General features: G+C 46.9%; 1 protein-coding gene across 2 annotated transcripts in view; it reads right to left on the reverse strand.

Annotated features, from left to right (window-relative positions):
• mctp2 (multiple C2 and transmembrane domain containing 2) overlaps positions 1-16,211 on the reverse strand; it is a 186,785-nt gene that overhangs the window by 121,402 nt on the left and 49,172 nt on the right. For both annotated transcript variants that reach the window (XM_033050709.1, XM_033050708.1), the window contains exons 3-4: positions 13,188-13,250; positions 10,336-10,450 (exon numbers count right to left, since the gene is read on the reverse strand). In XM_033050709.1, the coding sequence (XP_032906600.1) occupies positions 10,336-10,450; positions 13,188-13,250 (178 nt within the window). The remainder of the gene's footprint in view (positions 1-10,335; positions 10,451-13,187; positions 13,251-16,211) is intronic.

Below are 16,211 nucleotides of genomic sequence, written 5' to 3' on the forward strand. Positions count from 1 at the left end.
AGGGGTGGGGACACTGACAAGCGAGAAAAACATTCTGGGAATGTTGGATTGGCAACAAGTCTGTGGCATCATTAAAAGTGGCAATTGGATTGTTGGTGTGTGGTGCCTTCTGCCCAGTGGCCATTTGTGGTCTCGGATAAAGATTTGAATTAGACCCTGCAGGGTTTGAAGGTAATCTCAGATGAGCGTTTGCTAACTCGATACACCAATGTAAATGCTGATTGCTTTTCTTGAAGCAGGCCAGCTTTCTCTCTCTCTCTCTCTCTCACTCCCTGGGCAGCCTGGCAGTGGAGGAAAGATAGTTTTGTTTAGTTCCCTCACACTAATGGGGCTTTTTCACGGGGCGAGTTGACGCAAGATGTCACCAGAGTGAAGAGGTCGTAGTCCAGCGCGAGTCTCGCACGATATAACGGGGGTAGATAAAGAGTTCCCACGGTACTCGGCATTTCTGTTATTTGTGCGAGTGATTTGTCCGTTTCCCGAGCTTTCGCGTTAAATCTTGAATGAACATCGTGAACTACACGTGACACAAATGATGTAACTTTTTTTTCACACACTATATATATCCTCCCTTGGTTGAATTGGCTCATTTGGTGACATATTTTACTGTGTATGTGGGAGACACAGATGGACTGAGCACAGTACCTCGGTCTTACTGTGTGTGGGAGAAGGGGAGAAAGAGACGTACACTCACAGAGGCAGAGTCTCTCAGCCTGTGTAAGAGGGATGGAGAGAGAGAGAGAGGCACACACAAGGTGGATGTGAAATCTCACCTGCCTGTTTCAGTGACAGACACCCGCCGCCAGTAAATGAAGACACCCCCATCTGTCTCCCCCTCCTCTCCCTCGACTCCCCCACCTTTCCCTCCCAACTCCAGTCCCGTCCCGACCCCCTGGGAAACTGAATAGAGCAACAATATAGATATAGAAACTGAAACAATATAGGCACTGAATAGCGCAACATGGCAAAAACATCTCTGACACGCTTTACCCCCTTTCTTTGAGATTTTCTGGGAGCCATCTCTGCAAGTGTTCCTGTTAAAAAGATTATCCAACAATGACAATTAGGTGGGACGTCCTCGAAGGACACATGTTCCCTTGTCGATATTGAGACCACGTTTTTTACTCACCTTCTGTCCCCTCTGTCCAGCTTCCGGGTTTACCGTTCGCAGGAGTTCCCACGCGCTATATCTCTAAAATCTGAAGTTAGGTAATGTCTAAAGGAACTGCAGACGCTGGTTAATGCTGGTTAATACGCACAGAAGGACACAAAATGTTGGTGTAACTCAGCAGGTAAGTCAGATCTGGGAAGAAAAACATAAAAAGCTGGAGTAAGTCAGCGGGTCAGGCAGCATCTCTGGAGAAAAAGAATAGGTGACGATTCGAATCGGATCCCTTCTTCAGACAGCCTAATCGGAATTGAGTCTGAAGATGTGTCTCGTCCCGAAACATCAGCTTTTTTTCTCCAGAGATGCTGCTTGGCTCGCTGAGTTACTCCAGCTTTTTGTGTCTGTCTTCGGTTTAAACCAGCATGTGCAGTTCACTCCTTACACGGGTCTCTGTACAACATTGATTGGTAGCGTTCCGGACCCCTGGACCCGAGGACTCCGACCTGTATCTCTCAAAGAAGTACATGTGAAAAATTTCTCACGGACCATAAAAATGCGTAACCTTTCTGTAAAGTCCCTTTTAAAGTCCCTTTTAAAGATTATAGTTATTTTCTTGAATCTCATTAACATAACTCATGAATAAGTTGATGTCCATATGCGGATGCAAATCTTTATTTTTATTTATTTTTTAAATTCAATCCCACAGAAGATCATTTTTACTCACCTTCTGTCCCCTCTGTCCAGCTTCCGGGTTCACCGTTCGCAGGAGTTCCCACGGTACCCGCAAGAGTTATTACGGATATCGCACTGGTCACTACGTCCATATAATGTTGCAATGCTCAACCACAAGTGTACAAGTCACTCTTGGAGAAATTCAAACTTTCTTGAATTTTCTCCCGAGTGACCAAGTTACACGATTACCTGCCGTTAGCGCTACGGTGGTCCACGGTGGTCCACGAATGCCGCACTGTTATCGCACGAGGTTCCCACGATGTTAAACTCCGGTTAACTCTTGCGTCAAGTCGCCCCGTGAAAAGGCCGCTTAACACTACCCCCCACACACACACACACGCTAGGAATCCAAGAACCTGCATGGCTTTGGAGTGTGGGAGGAAACCGGAGCACCCGGAGAAAGTACAAACTCCGTACAGACAGCACCCGTAGTCAGGATCAATCCCGGGTCTCTGGCGCTGCAAGGCAGCAACTCTACCGCTGCGCCACCCAAGATAGACATAGTGTTGGAGTAACTGAGCGGGTCAGGCAGCAGCATCTCTGTAGAACAGGGATAAATGACATTGAAAGCACAAAGTACTTATGCTATAACTCCAGGATAAGCGCTGAACCAAGAAACCTGGGTGTAAACCAGCATCTGCAGTTCCTTCTTACACTTGTGTAGAGTTTTCTCTCTTGCCTTCCCGTCATTGATAGCAGCATAAAGGGCGAGGTGTCTCTGCACCCAGCGTGCTTCTGTGGCTTGATCACAGAGGTTACCAAGATTGGCCATTTTATTTTTTGAGAGGGGGGAGCAGGGGGGAACTTATCCTCATTCCATTGGAGTGATTGCAATCATTTACATTCATAGGTTCTTAAGTTCAAAAGTGATTGGAGCAGCATTAGGCCATTCGGCCCATCAAGTCTCTTCCGCCATTCAATGATGGCTGATCTACCCTTGACAGCTAACAGCTAACATTGGCCAGTTTCCTTTATCATCGTTAGTTTTCTGCATATCTTTCATTCATTTGTTCTCTCCATCACCGTCTATATCTCTCCTTTCCCTTTCCACTGACTCTAGTCTGAAGAAGGGTCTCGACCCGAATCGTCACCCATTCATTCTCTCCAGAGTTGCTGCATGAAGGGCCTGTCCCACTTGCTTGCGATTGCATGCGTTTGGCGCGACCAAACGGAAGCGGAGTTCACGCTAAGTTTGCGCTAAGTTCGCGTGTGATGTAATTTGCGTCATACTTACCAATCAGCTGGGCAGGAGGCGGGCCGACTGAATTTGGGCGTCGCACGGCGTCGGGCGGTGACGTCATCACGCAACGCCGGGCGGTGACATCATCGCGCAATGCCACGCGCTAGGCGTACGCCGTCAAGACGCTGCATACGATCGTAATGCGCCTGCGTGCGTACGCGGGCCGACAGGCGTTGGCGCATGAAGATTTCGGACACTGTCAGATTTTCGGAGCCCCGCGCGACGTCGGGACTAGCCCCGCACAACTCCGCGCTTCTAAGTGGGACCGGTCTCGCGTGGCCATACGGTGCCCGTACGCCTCAAGCGACCACGAGGTCGTGTAATTTGCGAGCCAACGTCGCGTAAGTGGGACAGGCCCTTTAGTTACTCCAGCATTTTGTGTTTGTCTTCCGATCTATCTTTCCCTCTCAACCCCATTCTCCCCATAACCCGACACCCGCACTAATCAAGAACCTGTCACTCCCCACTTTAGAAGTACACATTGACTTGGCCTCCACTGCCATCCGTGGCAACAAATTTCACAGATTCACCACTTGCTGGTTGAATTCATTCCTGCAGGTACCTTATATTGCCAGCAGTAACAACAAAATGGCTAAAACATTGACAGATATTCTCGGCCAAAACCAATTATAAAATGTGTAGTCAAAACTGAAGTACAATTAAAAATAATATGCTGATCAAAGTTAAAATTAAGCTGATTTACCAAAGGTTTGAACAATATCAAAAGCACTTGTAGTCTGAAATCTTCAGGTAACCTTTGTTAATCTAACCATCTATTAGAGTTGGAATAAAGGTCCCGATTCAAAACGTTGTCTGTCCATTCCCTCCGCAAATGCTGCCTGACCCACTGAGTTACTCCAGCACTTTGTGTTTTGCTCAAGATTCCAGCATCTGCAGTCTCTTGTGTCTCCATATGTAAACATCACGACATTTCAGCCGGAGAAAAAGGAATAGGTGATGTTTCGGGTCGAGACCCTTCTTCAGACCAGGGATTTCAGATTTGAATCTGAATTAGTCTGAAGAAGGGTTTCGGCCCGAAACATTGCCTTTTTCCTTCGCTCCATAGATGCTGCTGCACCCGCTGAGTTTCTCCAGCACTTTTGTCTACCTTTGAATCTGAATTATTATTATTATTATTATTTAGAAGGGTTTCAACCTGAAATGTCACCTATTCCTTTTTCTCCATAGATGCTGCCTGACCCGCTGAGTTACTTTAGAATTTTGTGTCCATCTTCAATAGAAACCAGCATCTGCAGTTCCTTCTTCCCACATTTTAGCGGATAGTTTCGTACAACCAATTATGCCCCAAAATGTTGGAGAATCAATAAAGTAAACAAGAATGCATTTATATGTTTGTAGCTGAGCTTCACACAAGACCAAATGCTCTCAACACACACATTTCAATCATCCATTTGTGTTCTCTAATCTAAACTAATCTCAACACAAACAATGGGCTTTTACTGCAGCAGTTTTGCAACAACTGCTGAAGTACAATTCATATTTGTTTCCCCATTTGGCTGGGAAACTATCTTCTGAAAATTAATGTATAATGTCGCAACACATCAGCACTACCGGTAAAAAGGAGTTTCCCCATTGCTGTATAAACAGTTGGCAGTCATTGGAAGACTGCTATTTCACTGGCAATCGGTCCAGATGCGCCCGATTCTTCCAATCAAGGACCACTAATGGACAATTTAAAAAACAAAGCAACATAGACGACGCCTAACCCACTGAGTGCCTCCAACACTTTGTTTATAGTTTTAATTTACAGCATTTTGCATCTTTTCCACTTTCAATACCATATTGGCTGTCACCCAACATAGAGTCAGAGACATACAGCGTGGAAACATGCCCTTTGGCCCAACTTGCCTACACCGACCAACGTGCCCCTTCTGCACCAGTCCCACCTGCCGTTGTTTGGCCCGTATCCCTCTAAACCAGTCCTATCTCCAATCTTGATTAGTGCGGGTGTCAGAGGTTATGGGGAGAAGGCAGGAGAATGGGATTAGGAGGGAGAGATAGATCAGCCATGATTGGATGGAGGAGTGGTCTTGATGGACAGAATGGCCAAATTCTGTTCCTAGAACTTATGAACTGCCCATAAAACTTCCAACCACAACTTCAAATAGAAATAACAATCTCACTTGAACCAGTGGCCATTTTGATGACATCAGCTCTGTGTTGTCAGTGGAAACTAACTATCTCCTGCCCATCCCATAACCAGAATACCCAGGCTGATGGCAGGACTAGACTGTGTCTAGAACAAAACATATAAGATTGTTAAGGGTTTAGACACACTTGAGGCAGGAAACGTTCCCGATGTTGGGGCAGTCCAGAACCAGGGGCCACAGTTTAAGAATAAGGAGTAAGCCATTTAGAACGGAGACGAGGAAACACTTTTTCTCACAGAGAGTTGTGAGTCTGTGGAAGTCTCTGCCTCAAGAGGGTGGTGGAGGCCGGTTCTCTGGATGCTTTCAAGAGAGAGCTAGATAGGGCTCTTAAAAATAGAGGAATCAGGGGATATGGGGAGAAGGCAGGAACGGGGTACTGATTGGGGATGATCAGCCATGATCACATTGAATGGCGGTGCTGGCTCGAAGGGCCGAATGGCCTACTCCTGCACCTATTGTCCATTGTCTATTGTCTAAAGTGCTGGTGTAACTCAGCAGGTCCGGCAGCATCTCTGGAGAAAAAGGGTCTGAGGTTTGAAGCCTGAAGAAGGGTCTCGACCCGAAACATCACCCATTCCTTCTCTCCAGAGATGCTGCCTGACCCATTGAGTTACTCCAGCACTTTGTGCCTATCTTCGGTGTAACTAGGCACCTGCAGATCCTTGTTTTAACAAGTGATAGGTGGATACAGGTGAATGACTGGCAGATGGGTGGATACAGACTGGAAATGAAAACCAGTCAAAGGAGGACGGGGCTAAGAGACAAAAAGGAGACAAGTATATAAAAGCATGTTGGTAAGGAGAGAAGGGATGTGTATCTTTTGTAATGTTGCGGTCTCCTATATATGCAAAAACAAAGATCTTCACTGTACCTGGGTACAAGTGACAATATAATATCGTTACCATGGCAAACCAAGACCATGGGATAACGAGTTCAGTTACTGGAAATCTGAAAACACAAACCTAATGCTGGAATCGCTCCAGAGAATCAGGTAACATCCATTGAGAATGAAAACCAGAACCACAGGAAGCTGTCCAGATCTCCACCCGACTACAGACACCCCCATTGTTCTCTCCACTCCTTCCGCAAGTCCGTAACTTGAGATGCGTTAGATTGTGGACTTTCCTCAGCTCTGGCAGAAGGCTACCGAGCTGAAGGTAGACGCAAAATACTGGAGTAACTCAGCGGGTGAGGCAGCATCTCTGGAGAGAAAGAATGGGCGACGTTTCGACCCGAAAAGTCGCCCATTCTCTCTCTCCAGAGATGCCGTCTCACCCGCTGAGTTACTCCAGCATTTTGTGTCTACGTTCGATTTTACCAGCATCTGCAGTTCTTTCTTACACTATCGAGCTGAGATCTCAAGTCTAATCACAACTGCCGAGCATTGCCAGTGTTTGCAAGGTTTGGCTTCAGATTGCCAGCATCTCCGTTTTTAAGTTTAGTTTTGAGATACAGCGCGGAAACAGGCCCTTTAGTTCACGCCGACCAGCGATCACCGCACACTATCGCTACCCTGCTCACACTAGGGACAATGTAACATTTATACCAAGCCAAATCTACAAATCTGCATGTCTTTGGAGTGTGGGAGGAAACCGGAGCACCCGGAGAAAACCCATGCAGGTCACGGGGAGAACGCACAAACTCTGTACAGATCTAACCCGGGTCTCTGGTGCTGCATTCGCTGTAAGGCAGTAATGCCCCTGTCCCACTTAGGAAACCTGAACGGAAACCTCTGGAGACTTTGCGCCCCACCCAAGGTTTCCGTGCGGTTCCCGGAGGTTTTTGTCAGTCTCCCTACCTGCTTCCACTACCTGCAACCTCCGGAAACCACCTGCAACCTCCGGGAACCGCACGGAAACCTTGGGTGGGGCGCAAAGTCTCCAGAGATTTCCGTTCAGGTTTCCTAAGTGGGACAGGGGCATAACTCTACCACTGCTCCACCGTGCCGATTGCTTGTTTTTGCTTTTCGAGGCTTTCTATCTGGTATTACCTGGTTCAAAGCTGCTACAAATTGTATCACAGCTCCACCACTGCATCTAATCATAACCAAGGCCACTGATGTGCACCTCCCGCTAACTCAAGCTCACAGTTTGTCATTATGATACATCCCTCTAGTACCTTACTCAATGGAACTTAGTTATTAATTGGCTCTCAATGACTGCACTGCCCTGCAGATAAAACAAAGTCTTCAACATAACGTCTGCCAAACAAACTTTAAATACACGACCGAGACTGTTCTTAACACTAAAGTTACTCATGAGAATACCATTTAAAAGTTTCAAGCCAGAAACTTTACAGAGTCCAGCTGGTTGCTGACACAGTTTACTTTTGAGATACAGCGTGGAAACAGGCCCTTCAGCCCACTGAGCCTGCACTGAAAACCAATCACCCGTACACGAGGTCTATTCTACTCACACGAGGGACAATTTACAGAAGCCAATTAACCTACAAACCCGTACGTCTTTGGAGTGTGGGGGGAAACCGGAGCACCCGGAGAAAACCCACGCAGGTCACGGGGAGAACATGCAAACTCCATACAGACAGGTGGACTCTGAGGGTTGACGGGCCTACTTCCATTGTCTATCTCCCAACTAATCTGATCTAAACTCCTTGCCTTTATCCACACACATACCACTGGCAATCCCGACATTCATTGACAGTGCCAAGTTTACCACAATTAACAGAGGATACATTTTCTCCCCATCAATGCTTAAACAAACTATTCTTCTCAAAACTGCCTGTTCATTGTGTCGTAAAGGGCCTTGGGTCTGAAGGATGTGGCCTCAATTCCTAGTACAGGATCAATGCTGAAGGAATGTATGTCAGGGAGCAAGGTCATCTGGATGTTGTAATTGAGAATCTGAGGACATAGGTTTAAGGCGAGAGGAGGGGGGGGGGGAGAGAAAGATTTAATAGGAATCTGAGGGGCTTTTTTTTTGACACCCAAAGGGTGGTAGGTGTAAAAAAAAAAACGAGCTGCCAGAGGAGGAACTTTCTTGTAGATTCAGATTCAAATACAGATTAGCTTTGTGTCATATACTCCAGAGTGGAATGAAGTTCCTACATCACGTGTATGCAACGAGCTGCCAGAGGAGCTATGTGTGTGGGAAGGAACTGCAGATGCTGGTTTAAACCAAAGATAGACACGAAATGCTGGAGTAACTCAGCCCTTTACAAATTATCCTCACCAGGATATTTGAACTAAATATTCCATTTGAACCCTCTGGTTTCTTATTAAATATTAAATTATTCAGCTTTTTTTCCCCCACGTAGTCTAATGATTAGCTGATTCAGGCATCTGGTTCAGATTCACAAGCTATCTTGTTTACAACTAATGATGACCAAGGTCAAATGAGATTTACGTAGGTTTATATTTACGCTGTATAAAATATTGATTTAGTCATAAAGACTATAGAACTGCAAACAAACGGCCAACCTTCATTGCAAATACTTTGAGATTGCTCATCATTTTCCCTCGGATTTTCCTTCTAACAACCATTGTGCGGGTTAAAACAAATGTTTACTTTTGAAGAAAAACTCTTCAACGTACAAAACCAGAGTTGGCAGCAGATAGCATTTTATCAGGATGCATCACAGCTTGGTTCGGGAACGGCTCCATCCAAGACCGCAAGAAATCGCAGCGAATTGTGGACACAACCCAGACCGACACACAAACCAACCTCCCTTCCATCGACTCCATCTACACTCCACGCTGCCTCGGCAAGGCCGGCAACATAATCAAGGACGAGTCGCACCCCGGTCACTCCCTCTTCTCCCCTCTCCCATCGGGCAAGAGGTACAGAAGTGTGAAAACGCACACCTCCAGATTCAGGGACAGTTTCTTCCTAGTTGTTATCAGGCAACTGAACCGTCCTATCACCAACTAGAGAGCGGTCCTGAAATACTATCTACTATTCTCTGTGGAATTCTCTGCCACAGAAGGTAGTTGAGGCCAGTTCATTGGCAATATTTAAGAGGGAGTTAGATGTGGCCCTTGTGGCTAAAGGGATCAGGGGGTATGGAGAGAAGGCAGGTACAGGATACGGAATTGGATGATCAGCCATGATCATATTGAATGGCGGTGCAGGCTCGAAGGGCCGAATGGCCTACTCCTGCACCTATTTTCTATGTCTATGTTTCTACGTCTTTGAAGATCCTCGGACTAACTTTGATCGAACTTTACTGGACTTTATCTTGCACTAAACTTTATTCACATTATTCCCTCAATCCTGCATCTATACACTGCAAATGGCTCGATTGTAATCATGTATTGTCTTTCCGCTGACTGGTTAGCACGCAACAAAAGCTTTTCACTGTACCTCGTTACACGTGACAATAAACTAAACTCAATTCAGCTCATTTATTTTTTACCTGGGAAAGTTCAACTGAAAATATTTATTAAATATGATGGTAATAACATCAACCAGGAAGTATTGACCCTGACCTCCAAGCTCCGCTGACCACACTTGTTCCTCTAGTTGAGCAACACACAACCATGTCTTAATCAGTCTGCAGAAGGGTCTCAACCCGAAACGTCGCCCATTCCTTCTCTACAGAGATGCTGCCTCACCCGCTGAGTTACTCCAACATTTTGTGTCTACCTTCGATTTAAACCAGCTTCTGCAGTTCTTTCTTATTCTTATACACAACCATGTTCACCAGTTTAGCTGGTACTCTGGAACTAAACCAGTTTAGTTTAGCATCGTTTAGATATACAGCGCAGAAACCGGCCCTTTGGCCCACCGTGCCTGCACAGACCAGTGATCCCCAGACACTAACACTATCCTGCACACACTGGAGACAATTTACATTTACACCAAGCCAATCGGCCTGCAAACCTGTACATCTTTGGAGTGTTGGAGGAAACCGAAGATCACAGAGAAAACGGCGTGGGTTTTCTCCGAGTTCTTCGTCTCCCTCCCGCACAACCTCTGCAACTGTGCACAGCATTGGAAGGGCAGCACATGCAGCAAGCACGTCCATGTACGCAACAGTTGGCAGATTTGCTCTGTGCCGCTGAATGTGTTGATCCTTGCAGCAGCAGGAGCCAGTGTCGCGAGGCGGAACACAGTGAAGTTGCTCACCGCAGCGGTCCCGAACGACCAGGTGATGTCCCTCCTTCAGGTGAATCTTCAGCAGGTACGAGGGGAGTCGGGATGACGGCAGGTCGCTACTTTTCCCTTCTTGTTGCTCCAAGGCCTGGAACACAAACAAAACAAATCCCCGTTAACCAGCCCCTGCTTCCCAGTCAATGATGCCAAGGGCCCGGCGTGGGGGGGCTGCCATGAGGAGGGCGAGAGGGGGAGAACAAAGGGGGAACCTGGCTCCGGGGATAATTCATAACTTTCTAAGCGCCCTTTACATAGCGACTATTCACATACCTTGGGATTGCAAGCTAAGAATTTCACTGCGGATTATCACTTGTGACAATAAAGTATTCATTCATTCATCCATTCATGTTTCAAAGCCCATGGTCATCTTAAAAACCAGCCTCAATGGACGACAGTGCAAGCAGACTAGCAGTTCAATCACTACTACCACAGCAAGAGACACAAAATGCTGGAGTAACTCTACGGGACAGGCAGCATCTCTGGAGAGAAGGAATGGGGTGATGTTTCTGGTCACTGAAGAAGGGTCTTGACCCGAAACATCACCCATACCTTTTCTCCAGAGATGCTGCCTGACCCGCTGAGTTACTCCAGCATTTTGTGTCTATCTTCGGTGTAAACCAGCATCTTAAACTATTATGGTAATAATGCATTAACTGCAGCAAGTTCTACTCCATCCTAGAGCCTCACTATACAATAAATACAGTAGAGCTGCTGCCTCACAGCACCAGAGACCCAGGTTCAATCCCAACCTCGGGTACAGGCGGTGTGGAGTTTGCACGTTCTCCCTGCGACTGTGCGGGTTTCCTCCGGAAGCTCCGGTTTCCTCCCACATCCCAAAGACGTGCAGGTTTGTAGGTTAACTGGCTTGTTTAAAGTGTAAATTGTCCCTAGTGTGTGTAGGATGGTGTTAAAGTTCGAGGAACGCTGGTCGGCGCGGACCCGGTGGGCTGAAGGGCCTGTTTCCGCGGTGTATTTCTAACCTAAACTCCACCTGCTGCACCACTGTGGGTCTTCCAAAGTCTCCCAGTTCTAAGAGGATGTGCAACTGAGTATATGCTGCATTAATCCCAAGCCAACAGCTGTAACGCACTAGACAATAGGCGCAGGAGTAGGCCATTCGGCCCTTCGAGCCAGCACCACCATTCAATGTGATCATGGCTGATCATCCACAATCAGTACCCCGTTCCTGCCTTCTCCCCATATCCCCCGACTCCGCTATCTTTAAGGGCCCTATCTAGCTCTCTCTTGAAAACATCCAGAGAACCTGCCTCCACTGCGCTCTGAGGCAGCGAATTCCACAGACTCACGACTCTGTGTGACCTGGAGGAACACTGACTCCAAAGGAAGGCTGACTAGGAATTGTTTATGTTAATTTTAAATCAGTTTCAATGTTCTAATAAATGCCTGATTTATTTATTTTAACTGTGGGGGGAAAAAATACTTGAATTATGAAGTGGTTACATTTCCGTCAAATATTGCTGAATGTTTATTTGAGATAATCAAAGGTCCAGTTGTATTAACAGCAGGTCAACCAGAGGCGAGGTTTCACCAGCTGTGCGTGCAGCCCAGTGTGAGTGCAGCTCAATGTTAACACTAAATTCAGAAAGTATCGGAGCAGAATGCGGCCATTCGGCCCATCAAGTCTACACCGTGGCTCATCCATGTCACCCTCCTAACCCCATTCTCCTGCCTTCTCCACATAACCCCTGTCACCCATACTATCAGGAATCTATCTATCTCCGCCTTAAAATTAACCACCGACTTGGCCTCCACAGCCTACGGTGGCAATGAATTCCACAGATTCACCACCCTCCGACTAAAGAAATTCCTCCGCATCTCCTTCCTAAAGGAACGTCCTTTAATTCTGAGCCTGTGTCTTCTGGTCTTGGACTCTCCCACTGGTGAAACATCCTGTCCGCATCCACTCTATCCGGGACAACTCTAGTGGAACTAATGATGTGGATCAGTTTGTGCAGCAGAACAGAAGTAGAAACAAGGAACTTTTGGATGTTGGTTTACCAAGGAATAGGCACCAAGGAATATGGACAGGCGACGTTCCGGATCGAGTCCCTTCTTCAGACTGGTTGCTAGGGGGTTGCACATTCTCCCTGCAAGTTTTCTTCCGCGTCTCAAAGAAGTGCAGGTTTGTAGGTTAATTAGCCTCTAGAAAATGCCACAGTGTGTAGGGAGTGGCTGAGAAAGTGGAATAACATAGAACTAGCGTGAATGGGTGATTGGTGGTCGGCATGGGCTCGATGGGCTGAAGGGCCTGTTTCATTCATTCATCATCGTTGAAAACATTAGCGATGCAGTGGCGCTGGTTTCCGACGGGAACGGTGACGGACGCACCGCACGTCTCTGTCCTCCAGTTCCTGCAGACTTCCGCCACTGGAAGTACAAGATGGTGTTGTGTGTGTGTGTGGTGTGTGTGGTGTGTGTGTGTGTGTGTGTGTGTGTGTGTGTGTGTGTGTGTGTGTGTGTGTGTGTGTTATCATCATTCCTTACAATGCCGTGTACGACAGTGATCGTAACTTCTACTGAAGTGTGGATAGCCATTGGCTCGCTAGGAGCTCATCCACAGCCCCCTCCTCACCTGGCAAACCAGGTGGGGGAGACGGTTTAGTCGCCGACTATCCGACCATGGAGCAGGTAGCACGGGATTACATGGTACCCGTGGCGGGGGGGGGTGAGAGAACTCGCCCCGACCTGGCCTGTTTCCACGCTGTATATCAAAACCAAATTGAGATTGTGCGAGGAATGAGGAGAAGGCTCTTGCACACCTGGTCATCAAAGGACAACTCAAGACTTTACAAGCAGATCTTTACCTGCTCTTCGAAGAACATGGAACTTTGCGAAGACTCCAGGTCTGTACCTTCACCAAGTTCATCCTGAAAAATAAAACATTCTGTCAGCATCATCGAGGACTGGTCTCACCCCGGTCACTCCCTCTTCTCCCCTCTCCCCTCTGGCAAGAGGCACAGAAGTTTGAAAGCAGGCACCTCCACATTCAGGGACAGTTTCTTCCCAGTGGTCGTCAGGCAACGCAACCGTCCTCTCATCCACTAGATTGCCGCCCTGACCTCCTGTCTACCTCATTGGTCACATTCACACCATCGTGCAATGGAGAGTGCTTAGGGGAATGGATCTAAATGGTCAATGGTGAGGATTAGATCATAAGACATAGGGGCAGAATCTGGCCATTTGGCCCATCAAGTCTCTCCTTTCCCTCTCAAACCAATTCTCCCGCCTTCCTAATCAAGAATCCTCCCATCTCTGCTTTAAAAATATCCAATGGCGGCCTCCACCACCATCTGTGGCAATAAACTCCACAGACTCACCGCCTACTGGTTAAAGAAATTGCTCCTCATCTCGATTCTGAAGATATGACCTTTTATTGCGAGGTTGTGCGTTCTGGTTCTAAACTCTCCGACTAGTGGAAACATCCTCCCCATGTCCACTCTATCTTGACCTTTCATTATCCATGAGGCTTCAATGAGACCCTCCCCCCTCGCCCTTCTACTTCAATGGGCCAAGCCACCTTGTTCAGCATTTGTTTGACAGTAGCGTTAGGTGACATTTTGTGTCGGGACCCTTCTTCAGATTCTGTTGCTGTCCCGTTAGATACAACAACAGAAACAGCAGAAGAGACCCGACCCAAAACATCACCCAATGCTGTTATCACAAAAGATAGACATACTGCTGGAGTAACTCTACTTCACGAGGGTGTTGCCGGGACTAGAGGGTGTGAGCTATAGGGAGAGGTCGAGTAGGCTGGGTCTTTATTCTTTGGAGCACAGGAGGATGAGGGGGGATCTTATAGAGGTGTATAAAACCATGAGAGGAATAGATCGGGTAGATGCACAGAGTCTCTTGCCCAGACTCAGGGAATTGAGGACATCACTTCAAGGTGAAGTGGAAAGATTTATTCGGAATCTGAGGGGTAACTTTTTCACACCAAGGGCGGTGGGTGTATGGAACAAGCTGCCAAATGAGGTAGTTGAGGCTGGGACTATCCCAAGGTTTAAACAAAGTTAGACAGGTACATGGATAGTTGTTTAAGGAAGAAAAGCTGGAAAAATCGAAGGTAGACAAAAAAAAATGCTGGAGAAACTCAGCGGGTGAGGCAGCATCGAGGGAGAGAAGGAATCGACAATGTTTCGGGTCGAGACCCTTCTTCAGATGGGACAGGTTTGGAGGGATGTGGACCAAGCGCAGGCAGGTGGGACCAGTGTAGCTGGGACATGTTGGCCGGTGTTGGCATGTTGAGCCGAAGGGCCTGTTTCCACACTGTATCACTTTGTGAAACTATAACTCAAAGGGACATGCCATGTGTGCGGAGAGACCTTTCTTTAGACTATCACAATGTTGAAGAACCATTTGAATAGGTAGGAAATACATCAGTCATTGTAAAGTAGGAAGTAGATCAGTCATAAACAACAGGTGTTTATGGTTTATGGAAGGAGTAGGAGTTTATGGAAGGAGTAGGAGGGGGACCCACAGCCCCATTTATATCAACGGGTCGATGGTTGAAAGGGTCAAGAACTTCAAATTCCTGGGCGTGCACATCTCTGAAGATCTTTCCTGGTCCGAGAACATTAATGCAATTATCAAAAAAGCTCATCAGCGCCTCTACTTCCTGAGAAGATTACGGAGAGTCGGATTGTCAAGGAAGACTCTCTCTAACTTCTACAGGTGCACAGTCGAGAGCATGCTGACTGGTTGCATCGTGGCTTGGTTTGGCAATTTGAGCGCCCTGGAGAGGAAAAGACTACAAAAAGTAGTAAACACTGCCCAGTCCATCATCGGCTCTGACCTTCCTTCCATTGAGGGGATTTATCGCAGTCGCTGCCTCAAAAAGGCTGGCAGTATCATCAAAGACCCACACCATCCTGGCCACACACTCATCTCCCTGCTACCTTCAGGTAGAAGGTACAGGAGCCTGAAGACTGCAACAACCAGGTTCAGGAACAGCTACTTCCCCTCAGCCATCAGGCTATTAAACCTGGCTCGGACAAAACTCTGATTATTAGCAACCACTTTCTGTTATTTGCACTACCAGTTTATTTATTCATGTGTGTATATATTTATATCATGGTATATGGACACATTTATCTGTTTGTAGTAAATGCCTACTATTTTCTGTGTGCTTAAGCAAAGCAAGAATTTCATTGTCCTATACAGGGACACATGACAATAAACTCACTTGAACACTTGAGGTAGACAAAAGTGCTGGAGGAACTCAGCGGGTGCAGCAGCATCTATGGAGCGAAGGAAATAGGCAACGTTTCGGGCTGAAACCCTGAAGGAAATAGGCAACGTTTCGGGCTGAAACCCTGAAGGAAATAGGCAACGTTTCGGGCCGAAACCCAGAAGGGTTTCGGGCCGAAACGTTGCCTATTTCCTTCGCTCCATAGATGCTGCTGCACCCGCTGAGTTTCTCCAGCACTTTTGTCTACCTTCGATTTTCCAGCATCTGCAGTTCCTTCTTAAACACAGTCATAAACAGCAGAGTCATTTTGTTTCAAGATTCTCTTCCTTGTTTTAATTTCCCACCAGGACATTAGTAACGCTCCTTCAAACGGCAATGGAAAGCCAACACAGAACCTTTGCCCAAGGAAATTTGAGTCAGGACCCAAAACACATCTTCGATCACTTGGAGATAAGAACGCTGACAAACGAGCCACAGAAAGAACGGTTTGAAAAACCACAGGTCTCACCATTCTCATTCTCACCCTGACCACACTGAACAATGGCCTGTACCATCGTTACTTTTTTGCATATTGTTCTACATTCAGTTGTTCTACATCTCTCTACACTACCTATATATATATGTATATCTATATCTCATT

Source organism: Amblyraja radiata, chromosome 34, assembly GCF_010909765.2.
Source record: "Amblyraja radiata isolate CabotCenter1 chromosome 34, sAmbRad1.1.pri, whole genome shotgun sequence".
Taxonomy (NCBI): Eukaryota; Metazoa; Chordata; class Chondrichthyes; order Rajiformes; family Rajidae; genus Amblyraja; species Amblyraja radiata.